This window comes from Rhyacophila brunnea, unplaced genomic scaffold, assembly GCF_057557595.1.
Source record: "Rhyacophila brunnea isolate RB1 unplaced genomic scaffold, BYU_Rbru_1.0 scaffold_11, whole genome shotgun sequence".
In the NCBI taxonomy this organism is placed as follows: domain Eukaryota; kingdom Metazoa; phylum Arthropoda; class Insecta; order Trichoptera; family Rhyacophilidae; genus Rhyacophila; species Rhyacophila brunnea.
In genome coordinates this window covers 44,623,186-44,640,388 of record NW_028232763.1, presented here as the reverse complement: position 1 = coordinate 44,640,388, position 17,203 = coordinate 44,623,186, and the positions used below count along the sequence as shown (strand labels likewise).

Below are 17,203 nucleotides of genomic sequence, written 5' to 3'. Positions count from 1 at the left end.
AGCATATACTTCATAATAATAATATTATAAGCACACTTCATAGAATTTGAATTCAATTTTTAATTAACTTGAGTTTTGTAATATTCCGATTGAATAGTTGCGACGTGGATTTCGCCTTTCGGCATCTTCCGGCACTATGCACACTTACTAAAGCTAAATGCACACCGGCAACGAATACAGTTAATTCCTTCTCATATAATAAATTTATTCTATAAAAAAAGATAAAACATTATTACCTACTAAGTAAAGGGGTAACTATAAAAATATTTTTTTAATATTTGAAGTATTTATGGATCTTACGGGTTTTTACAAACGCTAAAAATAATCAAATTTTGTTTTCATACTTGATCCTTTACTTACTGGGTTATAAGGTTTTTACCTTTTTATTGAATCAATTTGGTATACCTATAAGCAAGAAGCTTGACGATGCCGAAAGGCGAAATCCGAGTCGCAAAAAGTGACTCAAATGAAATAGTACAACACTTAAATTAATTAGAATTCAAAATATAAAACTAATACTTACTTAGTATTGTTTCGATATCGATTACAACCGGTTTAACCGGAAAATAAGCGACCACGTTTTCATTTGCTGCGTTATTTGAAATACCTCATAAATAGCCATATAAATATATATTAGAAATAATATTGGTGCCAGGTAGGATTTGAACCCTCATCAACCGGATTCCGGCCAATTTACTTTAACAATTAAACCATCTGTACTATAATGTATTGTAATCACGACAAATTTAACTATGCGTACGAGATGTTAATATTGGTGACCATCTTTTGTGATTTTATTGGTTTCTCCTAGATGTAATGAGTTTTATGACGTTATGTAACTCTAGACATGCCAATAATTGGTAGGGATATTGCAAATTATTGGTTACATAATTAAATTTCTTTTTCGAAGACAGCCATTTATTCAATCATTCATTTGTTTTATATGAAATATACACACACCAACGTCGGTTATTTTAAAGTTACAAGAACAGAATTTTGTGAGGAGAGTAAATGAAGACGGAGAATGAGAAAAAAAGTTATTAATATGATATTTCCTTATGATATTTCAGGTAAGGATGAACGTGACCTGGTCATACTGAGGCATTCCGTGGGCATCATGTGGCCAGACAGCCGACGAGAGAAGAGAGGCATCAACCTGGTGGTGTACGGAGAGAGTGGCGGTGGTCACTCCGCTATGGCCAAGACCGTTGGACTCCCCGCTGCTATTGCCACTAAAATGATCTTGGATGGTAAGATTATTCAATTTATTTTACTTGATATTTCTTCTTACGGTTGGTTTCCGCGAATCCTGAATCCTTGGTTAGAAATGATGGAACTTTGAGAATAGCTATAATAAGCTTTTAATATTAAATAACATAGTTTCACATACTCTAAGCTAAGTTCAGTTAAGGTCTCAATATTATATCTATGTTAAAACTGTCAAAGGATTTTCGCATAATATGTCGTTCTCAGAAAATTGAAATACACATGCTAAAGTTGTGAAAGTACATTTATAATTTATTAAAAAATACAGAATAACATTTATTATCTATAAATGCCACAACTTAATGTGACTGACTAAATACAAATTATAATTTTAACAATGACGTATTAACCATATCTTTTCCTTTTAAAATGTATATTAATCTTGATTTAATTTTTGAGATCATAATCATTCATATCGATTCAATGAGCACAGATATTAGCATATAAACTGTTAACTCTGATTTCTCAGAATTTTTATGTTGTATTTTTTGTAAATTACATAATATTACATAAGATGAAAAAATTGTTAGTCTCCAATTCAAACAGTAATATATACGAAAATTATTATTAAACCCTTAATTTGTATCATATTGTCATCGTGTATGTAAATTTTATATTGCATGTTTCCCTTTTAATATGAAAATGTAGTCTATATGAAAATATCAGTGGGTAGACTGTAGAAATTATAAGAAAATATCAGTAAAAAACACTTACAGACAACATTCCATTTATTTTCATTTATCCCGGGAATGGTATTTCAATTACTATTCTCGGTATTGAAGTTTGTCTTCAGTATTATAAATAATTAGTATAGTGTAGACACATGGTTTGTGTTAGTTTATTTTGAATCACGAGTTTTTTATTGCATTAAAATCGATATAGTCCATTGACGTGTAGAAATCTTAGATGGTAGTTGTTTAATAGATTTAGATGTGGTATGTTTAGCTCACTCGGTAGACTGCTCTATTTTTTAATACTATGTAATATTAAATATATATTGGTATACAAATTATGTTGTCATAATTATTATTATCTGTGAGTTAAAAAAAATCAACAGGTCTAGTTAGCATGTAAAATGCCTATGATAAATCAGTTCAGTATCTTAAAAAGTTATAATCGATTTTAGTATGTCGTACATGCTTATCATTTAAAATGTGTGCATGGCTAATTTATTTTGCACTGAAATAAACATGCGACAATAGCAAATAATAACTGTCTATTAATTTATTGTTATGTGGAATTTATGAATAATGGAAATAACTACCGCTGGCGTAAATGTATTTCAATTACTGTGTGACATATTTTAATAATACATTATTTATTTTATCTACATAATACATACCTAACATCATATTGATTGGACGGTTCTATATCACTGGGCACCACCACTATGTTTTATACTAAAAATGATTGTAATTTGTAGTGACAAAGAATAAATAATTAATTAAGATTATTTTATTTTAATGGTTTGGTTTTATGGGATGGTTATTTTGATGAAAATGCCATCCAATTATTGTGTTTCGGTTAAAGTAATAAGTGATCAATTTTTAGTTTTGGTTATATTATAACACAAATTTATAACTCTGTAAAATAATCAAAATCTAAATATAAACAATCCACAATGGTTGTATAATTCTCAGAATTCTACAAAATCTTTGATGCTATAATAAGTAGTATAACGGATTGTGCACACGTTCGGTGCCGATGTCAGTAGACGTTCAGTGATTCATTTTGTACTGTAGGTTTTACACCGATCTTTAATAATGTAAGAACGAAATGAAACTTTATATTTAAAAGGAGTATAACAAGGCCAATTATTGTCAGTGATGTGGATTGTTTCCAGAAATCAGGTTGAGATTCCTCATGAAAATGTGCCATATTAATATATTAGATGGAAAATTGTAGAATATCTGTGATCTTGAAAAAGTTTATAATTTATTTCGAGATAATGTTTTACAAGGTTTTTTGAGCCTTCTAGTTTCTCTCTTCTTGAGCAGTTATTACCAATAATTGACCAATGGCAATGGTTCCATAGATACACTATCTCTACTCTGTATTAAGTTTTCATCTTTAAATTAAGTTTAAAAAGTTCACTACCAAGTCAGAGTATGAGTCAGAATATGGACCTAATAGGTTGAACAAGTGGCTGACATCCATTTCTCGTAAAAACAAAATCTGTCAATACAAACCTCCACTATGTAGAGGCCCTTATGATCCTATTAGGATCGGGCATGGTCGAAAGAAGAGAGAATTAAAAGATAGCTATTATAATACAATAGTGGAGTTTTTACAAAGTTTAACTAGTTTAATCTACTAGTACACAATATATATATTTTTTAATAGTTATATATAGTATTATACATATTATCATTCTGTTCTTATACTGTTCGAATAGAAAATAAAGAGTTATATTATTACATACGAGTACTTAATTTTTATTAAACTTCGCTTGCTTTAATTATATGTCCTTATTTTTTGAATAATATTATGCACGTTTAATGCTTATGTTTATAGCAATATATTGATGGATCAATAATTACGCTTTCAAAAAGTATGTAGCGAAAAAGTAAACGAAACCGGTTTTTATGACAATGAAATAAAAAAAGGAAAATATATCGATATTTATTTAAGTTTGTGTTAGGATAGTGATATGTCGGCACGAATACTGAAGTGTGTAAACTATCATTATAATAATATTAGGTACGTTTATTATACGTATATGTATTAGTTATTATTGGTATAAGAGTAAGCCAACCGAGTAACCTTAAGATAGTCTATAATTTCGCTAATAATCGTGGTTTCGTCCATGTTGTTTTCAGGTGAAATTCAACAAAGGGGAGTCGTCTTACCTTTTACGCCTGACATTTATCGACCTATCCTGACTCGCCTCAGAGCCGAGGGAATCAAAGAAACCACATCGTCTACTTGGTCGCAGTAAAGCCACCATCAAATCTCTTGCGAGTTACAAGTGTACTGCCTAATAATTAAGACGCTTGCGATATTTATATAAATTTAATATAATTGGATATTAAATAATATAAAATAAATGAACGAGACACAGTAATTATTATTGTCAACGAGTCAGTCTTTGTCCTTGCAAACCAGAAAAAATATTTTGAAAAAGGAATATTACCTAATATAATTAGGAACGTTTTTATAAACTGTTTATTTATTTGAATTTAGAAGGAGAACAACTAACTTTATTATTATTTATTTGAAAAAAAATAATGTTGCGTAAAATAAAAAACGTTTTACTATTTTTTGTATTCGAAAGTTGTTATCTTTGTCAATTTAAATTAAAAAAATGAAAAATGGAACGTTTTAATAGCATTAGTTGTTTATTGTTTGTTAACGTGATCAGATAAATTTCCTAAAAAATAATTTTAAAAAAGAATGTAATATTGTTATTAAATAATTATCTAATGTTTGTTAACCTAATCTGACCTAACCAGATATATTATTGTATTTTTAATCAGTTACCTACTTGAAAATATAATGTTGTTATTATCGTCAAATATTTAACTTAAAAAAATAAATAAAATTTGTAATAGATTATTAATATAAGATTTTTTAATTGAAAATAGAACATTCCTATATGTAACTATATGCCTTGTTCATATTTTGTCAAATGATTTATTAAAATTTATTGCCAGTAAATAATGTAATATTTATTGATTCTAAGCTTGAGTTTATTCAATCGGGTATCAGTAATTTGATACCTATATTTTTTATTATTAAATATAATTTTATGTTATATTATAATGATTGTTGCATATTTGTTATGTGCAATGTGTTTGTCAATATTCATGAAACAATGTAAATGACTATTTTATTAAATATTTTTATAAACCATTCTTTTATTCAACGAATAATTCACAAGATTTGAGAAAATAATTTTATATAAAATTGAACATACATAATTTGAAAACACCTCGTGCATATATTTACTAATTCAAATTATGTAGGTTAAATATTTTTATATTGATGAGTCTATTATTATATTAACTAGGTAAGTATATTATGAAACTGGCTTAATAAAAAACGCAATTCTCTTTATAATCTTTTTCATTCACAATTTTTTAAAGTTAGTTATGGATTAAAATAATTTGATGTTACACTATAAGATGACATAGTGTTGAATTAAAACGTTTAAAATGAGATAAGTAATATCTTTTTTTTGCCTCAACTTAAACAGTTGCAATTTTTGATTAACCCAGTTTATTTCTTTGTTCCAAATATATTTTCAAGGGTGTTTTAATTTTTATTTACCTATTTTAATTACTTACTTAACCTTTTCACGGATGAGTAATTCTTCAAAAAATATAATATTGAAAAGGTTCTTCGGAGCCACATGCAACAAAAATGATACGTATTGAGGAAGGTATAACCACGAACCATACGCGTTGTACAGTGATCCCTCTATCCTCTCACCCGCGAATCCATTGAGAAGCCAGGTGTCAAGAGTGAAATAGACAGGATTGAGAAAAGAAATTTGGGAGACCTGGACTGCAGTTTACGAAGAGATAGGTACAGTATTTATACGGTTAAAAAGGTGGAGAAATGTCGTCATTTTAGAATGGTCTCTGCCAGGAAGAAAATTAAATTGTAAGAGATTTAATAAATACTGGTAAGATTCTGTGCGTCATAATATAAACGATCATTCACCACCGAAGAGTTTGATATCTAATAATCAACCACGGTATTGAGTATTATAATTATGCAATTCTTCTTGGTTGTACCCTCAAGGCTGAGGATTGTGACCACCTTTGAATTTTGTCACCTTTTGAGCGACCAAGACTTTCCATCCCTTCACTTGATCGATCCATCGTGACGACGCTCTTTTTCAGCTTCGCCTTCCCTGGAGGCCACCCAAAACTATCAGTCTCTCCAGTTTGTCCAGTCTACGCTGGACAATATGTCCAAAGAACTGCAGAATGCGTCTCAGACATATTATTATTGTCGAGAGCCGTTTCTTTATCTGCAATCTCTGGATGATTGACCGGTTCGTCCTGTGTTCTGTCCAAGAAATACGAAGCATTCGGCGCTAACACTACATATCAAAGGCATCAATTACCTTTCGTTTCCTTGCCTTCAGGGTCCAAGAGATTTAATAAATACTGGTAAGATTCTGTGCGTCATAATATAAACGATCATTCACCACCGAAGAGTTTGATATCTAATAATCAACCACGGTATTGAGTATTATAATTATGCAATTCTTCTTGGTTGTACCCTCAAGGCTGAGGATTGTGACCACCTTTGAATTTTGTCACCTTTTGAGCGACCAAGACTTTCCATCCCTTCACTTGATCGATCCATCGTGACGACGCTCTTTTTCAGCTTCGCCTTCCCTGGAGGCCACCCAAAACTATCAGTCTCTCCAGTTTGTCCAGTCTACGCTGGACAATATGTCCAAAGAACTGCAGAATGCGTCTCAGACATATTATTATTGTCGAGAGCCGTTTCTTTATCTGCAATCTCTGGATGATTGACCGGTTCGTCCTGTGTTCTGTCCAAGAAATACGAAGCATTCGGCGCTAACACTACATATCAAAGGCATCAATTACCTTTCGTTTCCTTGCCTTCAGGGTCCATGACTCGACTCCGATAAAAATATGGAGAACACCAATGTTTGCACAAGCATAATTTGTGTGGCAACATTCTCCGATCCTACCATAGAGTGGTAAGACGTGTCATCGCATTTTTCGCAATCTGTGTGCACCTTTTTATTTACTCGTCCACTATTTCTAAGTTTTGGAGTGTACTTGCTGTTGGTAAAAGGTTAGCCCGATCGACAACCATTAACTTGGTCTTATTTCTATTAATAATGAGGCCGTATTTGTGACTCTCTTCTTCTACCCGGTGTAGCAGATATGTGAGTTCTCTTTCATCAGCAGCGATTAGCGTGGTATCATCTGCGAATCTTAATAAATTTATTTTCTGACCACCAATTTATTATTATTCTGCCTTGCCAATGATCTAGGCGTCTCCGCATTATATGCTCTCCGTATATATTGAATATCTGGGGAGATAAAACATATCCATGACGAACTCCCTTCTTACTATTACTTCGCTAATTATGTAATATTTACTATGAAATAAACAAACTTGTTTTTTAGTGAAAGATTTTATATTTTATCAAATTAATATTGAAATGTCATTAAAACTTAATAATTCCACAGAACTGTTCCTAGTAGATGGCGATTAAAAGAAGATTTTTTCACAGCCCACATTTAATAAGTGATGGCACATAAAGAGAAAGAATCTGATATTTATTTAATATAGGTATCTGATATTTATTTCATAATTTTAACAATCTGACAAATGGACAATTGAAATTAAAAGTATGACAAATTAGGAAATATTGATAACCTATCTTTGATACTGATAAGACTATTTTAATGTAAATTAATTATTAATATCACAAATTAGTAGTAGATATTAATATTATGTGGACAAATCGTTTTATATTGGTAAATAATTAAGTAGCGATAGTAAGGGTTATAGTATTATATAACTAAGAAAATGAAGTACTGATTAACATATAATTAAAACGATAACAAACATGCGTTTTGACGCTATAACCAAGTTCAATGAATGATAAAATAAATATATGAAAATATTAACTGTAAAATGAATACTGTTAACTGAGAATTTGATGGAAATTGAATCAAAGTAATAATAAATAAATTTACCTTATATGCATATTATACAAACTACGATAATAAGACTAATAACTTGCTTACAAGAACACCCAATCAGCGCATCTATTTTATATACATGACTGCTATCGTAATGCTAAGGTAGTTATCACATTATGTATGTATTGAGGTATTATAATTGTTACAATAATTTAGTTGTAATTTTTACAATAAGTGCTATGTTTTTACAGCACTTCTCTTGGCTGTGTTATTTTTTATAGCGATATAGATAGTTTTGACAGTTATGCGTCAATTACATTGAGCTACTTTAGGAGCTGTTTGTTGGCGAATTTAATAGCGGGCGATTCAGCTATTGCGATTGTGATGACGACACACAAAACTTTCCATTCGCTGAGAAGTAACAAGCCAGCGACTATTTTGACAGAACGTAGTTCGTTTTTTAACCGGGAGGTTGCTACTGCGCTCTACTGTGCAGACGCAGTAGACCCACACGCCGGCGTGTAGCGTGTAAAGTTGACAGGCTTTCAACTTTCCTTGGTAGATTGTTTACAATCTGCTTGTTAGCTTGTTCAATGATGACACTGGGCGACTTTACAGGCAGATTGTAAATTCGCCAACAGGCAGCTCGTAAAGTAGCTCAATGTAATTGACGCATAATACTGACAACTTGTTGTTACAATTATAAAACCTTATTGCATAGATACGATAAACTAATCTTGATTGCGGTCGATAGCAGTCTTGTGTATAGAATAGATGCGCTGATGTCTATCCGCGCGCAATAATAATAACTAGCTGAGCCAGCTGGCTCTCGCCAGTCTGTCTCGCTAGGTCTTGCAGACAGCTTTTCATCATAGTGACTTGGTGTTGGATTTTAATATAATAATTGTAAAGTGTGTATAGACGGCGCCATAGTTTTCCCTTCGGGATGGATTTTCATTCACGTCAGACAATTGAATATTTATCTGATTTGTCAGTTTTACGATATGCATGTCGTCACTGCAAATACAAATTTGGAGTCATGTGCGTAGTCTATTCCGGAGTCTGGCCTTCTCAATATCATCTGACACCATTTCAGGCTGCTAAGCCTAGCAAAACAGCTGGCAATCGCCGATTGCTACCACTGTCATTTTAATTTTAATACAATATATGTGTAGGTATGTGCATTTAAATATGATAAATAGTTATACATCTCAATCGTGATTATCATAAATAGCGATCCAATATAACGCGAATATTAATCTCTTTCGGGTCCCATTTACATAATAGAAAAAGGTTAGCAGCATAAAAAATAAATTTAAACATTATTTTGTTTCATTGTCTATAAAAAATAAATGCTTGGAGCCACAGAATAATATTTTAAAAATCATATTTTGTTTTAAAAATTAACCTTAAACAATATAGTTTCCCGGTGCGGGACATTCATATCGAGACAAATGTTGATAAATAATGAAGTAATACATATTATATCTGATAAGAATAGGAATTTATAAGACCTAAAGATGTGGAATCAGTGGATTGATACAGGTTGATGACGATAATGACGGTATAAATGGGTAGGTATATAAAATCACAAATTTTAAAAAATATTGCAGTTTATATGACCAAGAAAAGTAGAATTAGGTTGGGATAACCTTCATCCAGCAGTGGATTAATCTTGGTTGATGATGATAATGACGATATTATGAATGGGAAAATATAACATCAGCAATTTTGATAAATATAGTAATTCATATGACCGACAGAAATTCAAACAACTTAGAGAGGCCTTCATCCACCGGTGGATTGATTCAGGTTCATAATGATAATGGAAATATAAATAGATATAATATATTATCAGCGATTTTGATAAATACAGCAATTCAAATGACAGAAAGGAGTAGAATCAGGCATGGGAGGCCTTTATCCAGCAATAGATGGGTTCAGGTCAATGATGATAAGGACGATAGAAATAGGTATAATATAGTAGTAGAATCAGGTTGCGGAACTCTTCATCCAGCAGTGAATTGATCCGGGTTGATGATGATGACGATATGAATATGTAGATAAATGTAATATCACCGATTTTGATAAATACAGAAATTCATATCACAGAAAGGAGTAGAATCAAGCTAAGGAGGTCTTTAAGTAGTGGATTGGTTTAGGTCGATGATGATGATGATATGAATATGTAAATAAATATAATATCACCGATTTTGATAAATACAGAAATTCATATGACAGAAAAGAGTAGAATCAGGCTAGCGAGGTCTTTATTAAGCAGTGGATTGTTTCAGGTCGATGATGATGATGATGATAATGATGATAATGACGATATGAATTAATATGTCAATAAATATAATATCACCGATTTTGATAAATACAGCAATTCATATGACAGAATGGAGTAGAATAAAGCTAGGGAGGTCTTTAAGTAGTGGATTGGTTAAGGTCGATGATGATGATGATATGAATATGTAAATAAATATAATATCACCGATTTTGATAAATACAGCAATTCATATGACAGAAAGGAGTAGAATCTGGCTAGGGAGGTCTTTATTAAGCAGTGGATTGGTTCAGGTCAATGATGATGATAATGATAATGACCATATGAATATGTAGATAAATATAATATCACCGATTTTGATAAATACAGCAATGCATATGACAGAAAGGAGTAGAATCAGGCTAAGGAGGTCTTTAAGTAGTGGATTGGTTCAGGTCAATGATGATGATGATGACGATATCAATATGTAAATAAATATAATATCACCGATTTTGATAAATACAGAAATTCATATGACAGAAAGGAGTAGAATCTGGCTAGGGAGGTCTTTATTAAGCAGTGGATTGGTTCAGGTCGATGATGATGATGATGATGACGATATGAATATGTAGATAAATATAATATCACCGATTTTGATAAATACAGAAATTCATATGACAGAAAGGAGGAGAATTAGGCTAAGGGGGTCTTTATTAAGCAGTGGATTGGTTCAGGTATATGATAATGATGATGATGATGATGACGATATGAATGTGTAGATACATATAATATCACAGATTCTGATAAATACATACATTCATATGACAAAAGGAGTAGAATCAAGCTAGGGAGGTCTTTATTAAGCAGTGGATGGATCCTGGTTGATGATGATGATGACGATATGAATATGTAAATAAATATAATATCACCGATTTTGATAAATACAGAAATTCATATGACAGAAAGGAGTAGAATCTGGCTAGGGAGGTCTTTATTAAGCAGTGGATTGGTTCAGGTCGATGATGATGATGATGATGACGATATGAATATGTAGATAAATATAATATCACCGATTTTGATAAATACAGAAATTCATATGACAGAAAGGAGGAGAATTAGGCTAAGGGGGTCTTTATTAAGCAGTGGATTGGTTCAGGTATATGATAATGATGATGATGATGATGACGATATGAATGTGTAGATACATATAATATCACAGATATTGATAAATACATAAATTCATATGACAAAAGGAGTAGAATCAGGCTAGGGAGGTCTTTATTAAGCAGTGGATGGATCCTGGTTGATGATGATGATGACGATATGAATATGTTTTTAAATATAATATCACCGATTTTGATAAATACAGCAATTCATATGACAGAAAGGAGTAGAACCGGGCTAGGGAGGCCATTATCCAGCAGTGGATTGGTTCAAGTCGATGATATAAGAATGATAGAAATAGGTATAATATCACAAATTCGTTAAACCGATAGTAGTAGAATCAGGTTGCGGAACCCTTCATCCAGTAGTGGATTGATCCTAGTTGATGATGATGATGATGATTATGATGACGATATGAATATGTAGATAAATAACATTAGAAATTTAATACTGTCAAGAATACAATCAACGTAGAGAGGCCTTCATCCAGCAGTGGATTTATTGAGGCTCGTGATAATAATGGCATTATATATAGATAGGTAGATTTTGATAAATATAACAATTCATGTGTAAGTAAGGAGTAGAATAAGGCTGAGGAGGCCTTCATCCAGCAGTGTATAGGTCAAGATTGATGATGATAGGGACGAAAAAAATAGGTAGATATTATACAATATCACACATTTTGATAACTATAACAATTCGTATTAATTTCTTTCATTGTTTGCAATGGCAACTTTTTTAGTATGGAAATTAGTAGCCTAGGTAATTATTCAATAACAAAAATAGTGGGTGAACAGCCACAAAGTATTTTAAAAAAATCAAATTTGGAATATCACATTATCTATGAAATGGCCGTCAGTGGCGTACCCCGCTGTCAAAAGATATTATACGTATTAAATTGTAGCAAAATTATGGGTTTTTCACCGGAAAAAAGTGCGCCAATGCCTACATTACGATATTTGAATAAAAATAATCGAATTCGTTTGTCAAATAAAGGATTAGAAGGTCTTAAGCGACAAAGACGTCATTCTGACAGGCGTGGACAGTAAATATGGCGATCGTATACGGTGTGTAAGAAAATATCGGATATAAACGTCAAGTACCTGTAAAATCATTGAAAATTTGTGAAATGTGGTCAATTCAAACGGTAGATGAATCGGTAGCGCTCATTTCGAAGTGAAGATGTAAAAATAACAATAAAAAATGTCGCTTAAATGAGCCGTTAGTGCGTTTTCCAAAATCTCTTAGGATAATAATAATGAAAGACTAGCTGAGCCAGCTGGCTCTCGCCAGTCTGTCTCGCTAGGTCTTGCAGACAGCTTTTCATCATAGTGACTTGGTGTTGGATTTTAATATAATAATTGTAAAGTGTGTATAGACGGCGCCATAGTTTTCCCTTCGGGATGGATTTTCATTCACGTCAGACAATTGAAAATTTATCTGATTTGTCAGTTTTACGATATGCATGTCGTCACTGCAAATACAAATTTGGAGTCATGTGCGTAGTCTATTCTGGAGTCTGGCCTTCTCAATATCATCTGACACCATTTCAGGCTGCTAAGCCTAGCAAAACAGCTGGCAATCGCCGATTGCTACCACTGTCATTTTAATTTTAATACAATATATGTGTAGGTATGTGCATTTAAATATGATAAATAGTTATACATCTCAATCGTGATTATCATAAATAGCGATCCAATATAACGCGAATATTAATCTCTTTCGGGTCCCATTTACATAATAGAAAAAGGTTAGCAGCATAAAAAATAAATTTAAACATTATTTTGTTTCATTGTCTATAAAAAATAAATGCTTGGAGCCACAGAATAATATTTTAAAAATCATATTTTGTTTTAAAAATTAACCTTAAACAATATAGTTTCCCGGTGCGGGACATTCATATCGAGACAAATGTTGATAAATAATGAAGTAATACATATTATATCTGATAAGAATAGGAATTTATAAGACCTAAAGATGTGGAATCAGTGGATTGATACAGGTTGATGACGATAATGACGATATAAATGGGTAGGTATATAAAATCACAAATTTAAAAAAATATTGCAGTTTATATGACCAAGAAGAGTAGAATTAGGTTGGGATAACCTTCATCCAGCAGTGTATTAATCTTGCTTGATGATGATAATGACGATATTATGAATGGGAAAATATAACATCAGCAATTTTGATAAATATAGTAATTCATATGACCGACAGAAATTCAAACAACTTAGAGAGGCCTTCATCCACCGGTGGATTGATTCAGGTTCATAATGATAATGGAAATATAAATAGATATAATATATAATCAGCGATTTTGATAAATACAGCAATTCAAATGACAGAAAGGAGTAGAATCAGGCATGGGAGGCCTTTATCCAGCAATAGATGGGTTCAGGTCAATGATGATAAGGACGATAGAAATAGGTATAATATAGTAGTAGAATCAGGTTGCGGAACTCTTCATCCAGCAGTGAATTGATCCGGGTTGATGATGATGACGATATGAATATGTAGATAAATGTAATATCACCGATTTTGATAAATACAGAAATTCATATCACAGAAAGGAGTAGAATCAAGCTAAGGAGGTCTTTAAGTAGTGGATTGGTTTAGGTCGATGATGATGATGATATGAATATGTAAATAAATATAATATCACCGATTTTGATAAATACAGAAATTCATATGACAGAAAAGAGTAGAATCAGGCTAGCGAGGTCTTTATTAAGCAGTGGATTGTTTCAGGTCGATGATGATGATGATGATAATGATGATAATGACGATATGAATTAATATGTAAATAAATATAATATCACCGATTTTGATAAATACAGCAATTCATATGACAGAATGGAGTAGAATAAAGCTAGGGAGGTCTTTAAGTAGTGGATTGGTTTAGATCGATGATGATGATGATATGAATATGTAAATAAATATAATATCACCGATTTTGATAAATACAGCAATTCATATGACAGAAAGGAGTAGAATCTGGCTAGGGAGGTCTTTATTAAGCAGTGGATTGGTTCAGGTCAATGATGATGATAATGATAATGACCATATGAATATGTAGATAAATATAATATCACCGATTTTGATAAATACAGCAATGCATATGACAGAAAGGAGTAGAATCAGGCTAAGGAGGTCTTTAAGTAGTGGATTGGTTCAGGTCAATGATGATGATGATGACGATATCAATATGTAAATAAATATAATATCACCGATTTTGATAAATACAGAAATTCATATGACAGAAAGGAGTAGAATCTGGCTAGGGAGGTCTTTATTAAGCAGTGGATTGGTTCAGGTCGATGATGATGATGATGATGACGATATGAATATGTAGATAAATATAATATCACCGATTTTGATAAATACAGAAATTCATATGACAGAAAGGAGGAGAATTAGGCTAAGGGGGTCTTTATTAAGCAGTGGATTGGTTCAGGTATATGATAATGATGATGATGATGATGACGATATGAATGTGTAGATACATATAATATCACAGATTCTGATAAATACATACATTCATATGACAAAAGGAGTAGAATCAAGCTAGGGAGGTCTTTATTAAGCAGTGGATGGATCCTGGTTGATGATGATGATGACGATATGAATATGTAAATAAATATAATATCACCGATTTTGATAAATACAGAAATTCATATGACAGAAAGGAGTAGAATCTGGCTAGGGAGGTCTTTATTAAGCAGTGGATTGGTTCAGGTCGATGATGATGATGATGATGACGATATGAATATGTAGATAAATATAATATCACCGATTTTGATAAATACAGAAATTCATATGACAGAAAGGAGGAGAATTAGGCTAAGGGGGTCTTTATTAAGCAGTGGATTGGTTCAGGTATATGATAATGATGATGATGATGATGACGATATGAATGTGTAGATACATATAATATCACATATATTGATAAATACATAAATTCATATGACAAAAGGAGTAGAATCAGGCTAGGGAGGTCTTTATTAAGCAGTGGATGGATCCTGGTTGATGATGATGATGACGATATGAATATGTTTTTAAATATAATATCACCGATTTTGATAAATACAGCAATTCATATGACAGAAAGGAGTAGAACCGGGCTAGGGAGGCCATTATCCAGCAGTGGATTGGTTCAGGTCGATGATATAAGAATGATAGAAATAGGTATAATATCACAAATTCGTTAAACCGATAGTAGTAGAATCAGGTTGCGGAACCCTTCATCCAGTAGTGGATTGATCCTAGTTGATGATGATGATGATGATTATGATGACGATATGAATATGTAGATAAATAACATTAGAAATTTAATACTGTCAAGAATACAATCAACGTAGAGAGGCCTTCATCCAGCAGTGGATTTATTGAGGCTCGTGATAATAATGGCATTATATATAGATAGGTAGATTTTGATAAATATAACAATTCATGTGTAAGTAAGGAGTAGAATAAGGCTGAGGAGGCCTTCATCCAGCAGTGTATAGGTCAAGATTGATGATGATAGGGACGAAAAAAATAGGTAGATATTATACAATATCACACATTTTGATAACTATAACAATTCGTATTAATTTCTTTCATTGTTTGCAATGGCAACTTTTTTAGTATGGAAATTAGTAGCCTAGGTAATTATTCAATAACAAAAATAGTGGGTGAACAGCCACAAAGTATTTTAAAAAAATCAAATTTGGAATATCACATTATCTATGAAATGGCCGTCAGTGGCGTACCCCGCTGTCAAAAGATATTATACGTATTAAATTGTAGCAAAATTATGGTTTTTTCACCGGAAAAAAGTGCGCCAATGCCTACATTACGATATTTGAATAAAAATAATCGAATTCGTTTGTCAAATAAAGGATTAGAAGGTCTTAAGCGACAAAGACGTCATTCTGACAGGCGTGGACAGTAAATATGGCGATCGTATACGGTGTGTAAGAAAATATCGGATATAAACGTCAAGTACCTGTAAAATCATTGAAAATTTGTGAAATGTGGTCAATTCAAACGGTAGATGAATCGGTAGCGCTCATTTCGAAGTGAAGATGTAAAAATAACAATAAAAAATGTCGCTTAAATGAGCCGTTAGTGCGTTTTCCAAAATCTCTTAGGATAATAATAATGAAAGACTAGCTGAGCCAGCTGGCTCTCGCCAGTCTGTCTCGCTAGGTCTTGCAGACAGCTTTTCATCATAGTGACTTGGTGTTGGATTTTAATATAATAATTGTAAAGTGTGTATAGACGGCGCCATAGTTTTCCCTTCGGGATGGATTTTCATTCACGTCAGACAATTGAAAATTTATCTGATTTGTCAGTTTTACGATATGCATGTCGTCACTGCAAATACAAATTTGGAGTCATGTGCGTAGTCTATTCTGGAGTCTGGCCTTCTCAATATCATCTGACACCATTTCAGGCTGCTAAGCCTAGCAAAACAGCTGGCAATCGCCGATTGCTACCACTGTCATTTTAATTTTAATACAATATATGTGTAGGTATGTGCATTTAAATATGATAAATAGTTATACATCTCAATCGTGATTATCATAAATAGCGATCCAATATAACGCGAATATTAATCTCTTTCGGGTCCCATTTACATAATAGAAAAAGGTTAGCAGCATAAAAAATAAATTTAAACATTATTTTGTTTCATTGTCTATAAAAAATAAATGCTTGGAGCCACAGAATAATATTTTAAAAATCATATTTTGTTTTAAAAATTAACCTTAAACAATATAGTTTCCCGGTGCGGGACATTCATATCGAGACAAATGTTGATAAATAATGAAGTAATACATATTATATCTGATAAGAATAGGAATTTATAAGACCTAAAGAT

At 32.0% G+C, this 17,203-nt stretch overlaps 1 protein-coding gene across 1 annotated transcript in view; it reads left to right on the top strand.

The window, feature by feature from the left end:
* LKRSDH (lysine ketoglutarate reductase/saccharopine dehydrogenase) overlaps positions 1–4,371 on the top strand; it is a 316,693-nt gene extending 312,322 nt beyond the window's left edge. Inside the window, exons 20-21 of the mRNA XM_085960429.1 lie at positions 1,071–1,250; positions 4,086–4,371. Coding sequence (XP_085816555.1) covers positions 1,071–1,250; positions 4,086–4,204 — 299 coding nt within the window. The 3' untranslated portion in view covers positions 4,205–4,371. The remainder of the gene's footprint in view (positions 1–1,070; positions 1,251–4,085) is intronic.
* The last annotated feature ends 12,832 nt before the right edge of the window (positions 4,372–17,203 follow it).